The sequence below is a fragment of the Gymnoscopelus braueri genome (assembly GCF_963280865.1).
Source record: "Gymnoscopelus braueri genome assembly, chromosome: 3".
NCBI classification, from domain to species: Eukaryota; Metazoa; Chordata; class Actinopteri; order Myctophiformes; family Myctophidae; genus Gymnoscopelus; species Gymnoscopelus braueri.
Genome location: NC_137612.1, coordinates 47,157,745 through 47,163,726, shown reverse-complemented (window position 1 = coordinate 47,163,726; position 5,982 = coordinate 47,157,745). Strand labels below are relative to the sequence as shown.

At 43.9% G+C, this 5,982-nt stretch overlaps 1 protein-coding gene across 1 annotated transcript in view; it reads right to left on the bottom strand.

Moving 5' to 3' along the window:
* The window catches only part of LOC308082355 (zinc finger protein 385A-like), a 47,608-nt gene extending 43,228 nt beyond the window's left edge, over positions 1-4,380 (bottom strand). Inside the window, exon 1 of the mRNA XM_080424078.1 lies at positions 4,157-4,380. Within this exon, the coding sequence (XP_080280204.1) occupies positions 4,157-4,169 (13 nt within the window). The 5' untranslated portion in view covers positions 4,170-4,380. The remainder of the gene's footprint in view (positions 1-4,156) is intronic.
* Positions 4,381-5,982: the final 1,602 nt, after the last annotated feature.

Here is a 5,982-nt window from a genome sequence, read left to right as displayed (position 1 = left end):
GTTTATGGAAACATGTGCAGTAACATGACCTCTGACTTTCCCTGTGAGAGTCAGTATGAAGCGATCCATCCTTGACTCACATTCATTCTCTTAATGTAGTCGACAGCGTGTGTGTTTGTTTTACTATCTGTGTGTGTGTGTGTGTGTGTGTGTGTGTGTGTGTGTGTGTGTGTGTGTGTGTGTGTGTGTGTGTGTGTGTGTGTGTGTGTGTGTGTGTGTGTGTGTGTTTTACTATCTTTGAGGGGGTCCAAGAGGATAGCAAAAACCAATACAAATCAACATTGTCATAGGCCCCGGGAGGAAAAGCTAAATTGTTAAAAATATATATTTTTAGAGTTAGGGTTACAATTAATTAATAAAAGATTCAGGTTGGGATTTGGGATTAGGAATGTAGGGGTTAGATTTAAGGTGAGGGGTTAATGTTGTTGGGTTAGTTAGTTTTAAGGTAATGGATAGGTCATTTGAGGTCAAGGTTAAGGTTATGTTAGGCCATCAGGTTAAGTAAAAATGACATTTTTGAGTATTGAAGTTACCACAAAGACAGTAAAGTAAGACAAACGTGTGTGTGTGTGTGTGTGTGTGTGTGTGTGTGTGTGTGTGTGTGTGTGTGTGTGTGTGTGTGTGTGTGTGTGTAGGTGGGTGTGCAGGTTTGTGTGTGCGCATGTTTGTGTGTGCATGACTAGGATAGGGTTTGTGTGTGTTGAGGATAAGGTTTCCTCATTAGTAGACTCATATTGAATAATGCAGGTGGAGGTATTGTTGTGGCCAATAGGCCAGGTGCTAATGGAGCTGTCACTGGGGTAGAGGAGCAGACACAGCATGACTTTAATGGATGTCACTATGGGATAACTGAAACCGGAGCAGTGGATTCAGGTGTCACACCACTGAGTGTGTGTGTGTGTGTGTGTGTGTGTGTGTGTGTGTGTGTGTGTATGTGTGTGTGTGTGTGTGTGTGTGTGTGTGTGTGTGTGCGTGCGTGCGTGCGTGCGTGCGTGCGTGCGTGCGTGCGTGCGTGCGTGCGTGCGTGCGTGCGTGCGTGCGTGCGTGCGTGCGTGCGTGCGTGCGTGCGTGCGTGCGTGCGTGCGTGCGTGCGTGTGTTCGGAGTACGAACAGCATAATAAAACTTCAGATCGCAAATGAGTGATAAGATGCTTAATCTTGACTAGACAAAGAGCCAAAACTGCAAACTTTAGTTGATCAAAGGTTTGAATGGAAAAAGTTACGATTATTTTAATTGACATTAGTGTAATGAACCGGTAATAAAATGTGTGTGTGTGTGTGTGTGTGTGTGTGTGTGTGTGTGTGTGTGTGTGTGTGTGCGCGATCTCTATCACCCAATTCCTCTAACAGATTGCACCATTAGCCCATAACTGTGTCAATAGACTTGTTAAAGTCTAATTACAGTCATGATCATTTAACAGGTGGTCCTGAACAGCCTGGCGTTTAATGTCAATTCTTCATCTAAAGTGTAACAACACCAATTAAAAACAGACTACTGTACAGTAATAGGCCAGCCAATTAAAAGCTGAGGTGGACAAGTATACAGTTGAAAGCACAGCTTAACTTCATGCTCAACCCCTCTTACACATTACACAACCAAAATATTCAACAAAGCTCCTGTTAAAATCACCACTGTAGAAAACCTGATGACAGATCTCAGCCGCATAATTTACTATCTTTACTTAAAATCTGCTATCTTTACTGTGTGGTCAGACTGACACACCAGTGATCCGGGGCTGAAGGGCTCAATTCCAAACACCACTGTGGCTGTTGAGTAGCAGCCAACAATGTTCTGGTTGTTAATCTCTTTGATGGAGACTGACAAGTAGAGCATGTTGCACCCCCTAGTGGCATATCCAAGGCAGTGCAACTGCAGGCCCTTGTGTAGCGCCCTGTGTGGTAATGGTAATGGTAATGGTAATGGTAAATGCATTTATATAGCGCTTCTATCCGAAGCGCTTTACATTGATTGTGCCATTAACCCATTCACACACACATTCATACACCGATGGCGGAGGAAACCATGCAAGGCACCAACCTGCTCATCGGGAGCAATTAGGGGTTCAGCGTCTTGCTCAAGGACACTTCGACACTAACTCTAGGGGAGCGCCCCAGTCCGGGATCGAACTGGGAACCTTGCGGTTTGCCAGTTCACTCTACCCTGTGTGCTCCTGAGCGGCTGCTGACCCTACCTTTGGGATATTAATAAGACAAGATGAAAATAGGTGTCTGTAGAATGACGACATGGGTTGAACAGTTGGCACGGAATAAATCCCCACTAAGAACTAAATGTATCTGACTATGCACCAGTAATTTGCTGACTTCACAGGCAGAGTCTGGTTGAATTCTATAAACATGTGTCTCACACAGCACACTGATTTTGGTTATTTATTTTCCCCCAGATTGATGTACGATGTGTTTCTATAATGATCTGTGCTTGCTGCTGTGTGCCCTTCAATTCTTGCTGTGTGTGTGTGTGCGAGCGCGTGCGTGCGTGCGTGCGTGCGTGCGTGCGTGCGTGCGTGCGTGTGTTTTATCTTTGTGGGGAGTCGGGGACCCAAGAGGATAGTAAAATGTGGCATGCATTTGGAAGATATGAATAAAGAGTGTTTTGTACGTTCAATTAGGATTATCTTGTCATGCCTGACTTACAACCCTGGTCCTCAACAAATACTTTCTTTATTGAAGAAAGGGTGGAACAGACTCAGATCAATCTGAGATCAATCTGTCCTGTAGATTTAAATGTGAATACAAATGCCAGGGCTGGAGCTCAGCAGAACCAAAACTGTATTTTCCATAAACTCATCTCCACCACACTATTCTCTGCCTTTCACTTCAAAACATATCCCTCCCTCCATTGCATCAGCAAAGTTATCCTCCACTTCTGCTGCTGTGATTATTGTTGCTGTTAATATTTTTGTTGTCATTGTTACTGTTCTGTTCTGAATGTCAGGTGCAGAACTGCTCGGGACGTTTTAGGTTCCTAGAGGTCAAAGTGTTGTTTACCGCCAAGTGAAGTGCTGTGGCCACGCTATGAATTCCTGAGGATTCATTTAACTGAGCGTTTACAAGTACGGGTCCATTTAATTACACTTGTACAGTGTACACGTGGATAAATTAATCCAGAGGATTTTACAGCGCACAGGGTAATGCTATCAAAGCCCAATACAGTAGCTGCACTCGGGTGGCACAGTGGTAAAGTAGCTGCCCATCACCGCAGTGAATCTGACTTAGCTGAGCGTCTATACAAACACAATTGGCCCGTGTTCGGGGGAGGGAAACCGCTGCACTTACAGTACTCCTACGGCTGGGGCGGCGCATGTCAGCAGGGAATGTTGAGCGGGAGGAGTAAGATGAAGGCTCTACATACCCCCCGGTGGGGGCTCCTCACTGGTACACTAGGGCACAGGTTTCCCAAACGGGTCCCCGCATTATTCTGGGGGGTCCCCATATAATTAGCTTAATGTGCAACATTGTTTTCTCACTCAACAGTAAACAAACTAACATACAGTATAAGTGTATATACAGGGTATCGGCACATTTATAAAATGACAATTTAAGGACTTTTAAGACCTTTTTAATACCTCTAAAATAAAATAAAATAAAATAATAAGATCGTTACTACGTCAAACCAACAAACTATACTATAAAAAAAATCAAACATTGGCCAAATTGTCAATTATTAGCTAAGAAAGAGGCAAAAGTTTAAGTGAAAATAGCAGATCTACATGCTCACAACGCCTCACATATAGCGAGGCGTTGTGAGCTTGCAGATCGGCTATTTTCACAATATTTATCTGTGGAACCGAGTCAAACTAAATGTTATGCCTACAATTCCAAGTGCTTGTCAGGGTGGGGGCGGGGGGTCCTAAGTTGAAATATGATTATTTTGGGGGATGAAAAGTTTGGGAACCACTGCACTAGGGTACAATAGCAGTGGCAAGCATTGGAAGGAATTAATTGGCATAATGACATGAAATTGGGAAGAAAAAGGGGTGAAAGAAATGCCACATTGGGCCCGGGTAGCTTCACCTCCATACACACAATATTATAAACTCTGAGAACACAGCTGAAGCACTTGTAAATGTGTGAAGAAGAGCACTGCTCAGAGTTGTGTACAGTACTATGCAGACTGCAGACGATGACACTCTCTTACCTGAGCACCACATGGGCAGCCCCTCTTCTCCGAGAGGGTTGAACTGATCCAGAGTGTCAGTCCTGTACAGATCCCACAGAGCAGAGTGTCAGACAGCATAAAAAACCACAGGGCAGTCCTCTTTGTCGGAGCTGGAGATGGTGAATAGAAGCAGTTCCGATCAGTCACGTTACTATGGACACATTCTCCACAATAGATATATATATATTATATTTATCTATGTACACAGGCGACCAGCCCGCATTATATACTCAAAGCCACGATAGTTAGGAGAGTGTGAAGAAGAGAGAGAAATGCAGGCAGCTAGGTACATTAAAGCCGTGATCTAACGGCAGTCTTATCCTCAGACTGTGCCACTCAGTCTCCCTGCGTCTCTCTTTCCCTCAATCACAGTCTCTCTCTCTCTCTCTCTCTCTCTCTCTCTCTCTCTCTCTCTCTCTCTCTCTCTCTCTCTCTCTCTCTCTCTCTCCCTCCCTCCCTCTCTCTGTCATGGTCTCTATTTTTTTTTTTACCTTGTTGACACTGGCTTCCATTTCATTTACCCCTCTCTCTCTCTCTCTCTCTCTCTCTCTCTCTCTCTCTCTCTCTCTCTCTCTCTCTCTCTCCCCCTCACCCCCTCCATGTTTCACCACCCCAATGTACAGTAACAAGTGCAAGAGATTCCGGAGGCTAATTCTGCTGCTTAAGACAGGGAACCTAATATGTGAGGACAACTGTGGAAGGAGAGAGAGAGAGAGAGAGAGAGAGAGAGAGAGAGAGAGAGAGAGAGAGAGAGAGAGAGAGAGAGAGAGAGAGAGAGAGAGGAAAGGGGAGGGCCGGACAGAAGGGGATGGAAGAAACGAGGAATGGTGTAGTTTAAACAAGTAATATAGTAGTAGGGGGAATGTGATTGGGTTGACTTGAAGCAGATGTTATACAGGGACATGTAGGTTGTATGTATACAAAGCTACAAAGACACATTTGTTTGATATGGAAATGAATTAGCATACAACCGGGCTACCAGGTTGATATAATACTAGTGTGTACTATGACTGGTAGTACTGAGCCAGTTGTATTATTAGTAATGTACATCATGAACAAAGTATGCTCATAACTCACACCTAAGTCCAACTGTATCGTCTAAGCTGGGGTCAGTTATAATTCAATTTCAGTTGCCAGCTGGTTAAATACCTTGAGGGAGTAATTACACAGTCAAATCTTGAGTGTTCATTTAACTCTTGAGACGTGTACAAATGGAACCAGATCCATTTGGTTTCCATTTGTTCCACTCAAGAGTTAAATGAACACAGAGGATTTTCCTGTGTACTGGAATGTCCCGGGTGATGGATTTGTGTGAGATCAGGGGATCGTGACACGGTAAAGAGCGCTGATACAAACTCACTCAAAACATGATACCTGTTTTCTGGCATGTTAATTAACTCCCGTTACTTACTGCACATACTGCTAGTTTAGGCAGACATTTTAGATCGGATATCATAAATGTGCTTGTGAGTGTCATTTAAGAGAGGCAGGAGTGTTTGCATGGAGGGGGGGGGACCGGGGTGAGATTGACGCATAGTGCAATGTCGAGTAAATGTCAGTCTAATTCGGATATGCTAAAAGGTCCTTTTAGAAGTCAGCTCTGCTCTACCTCATTGTGCATTCTAGTCAGTGGATTGATATCAAATACTGTTTGAGGTGTAATTATTCTGCTCTGTGAATAACGGCGGTGTTGACGCGGATTCTCTCAGTTATGTTAAACATATTGTGTTTAGCAAGTTTGTTTTTGTTAATTTGTTTTATAGCCTATACAGTGTGTGAGGATTCTTGTAAATGTTACTGTATTA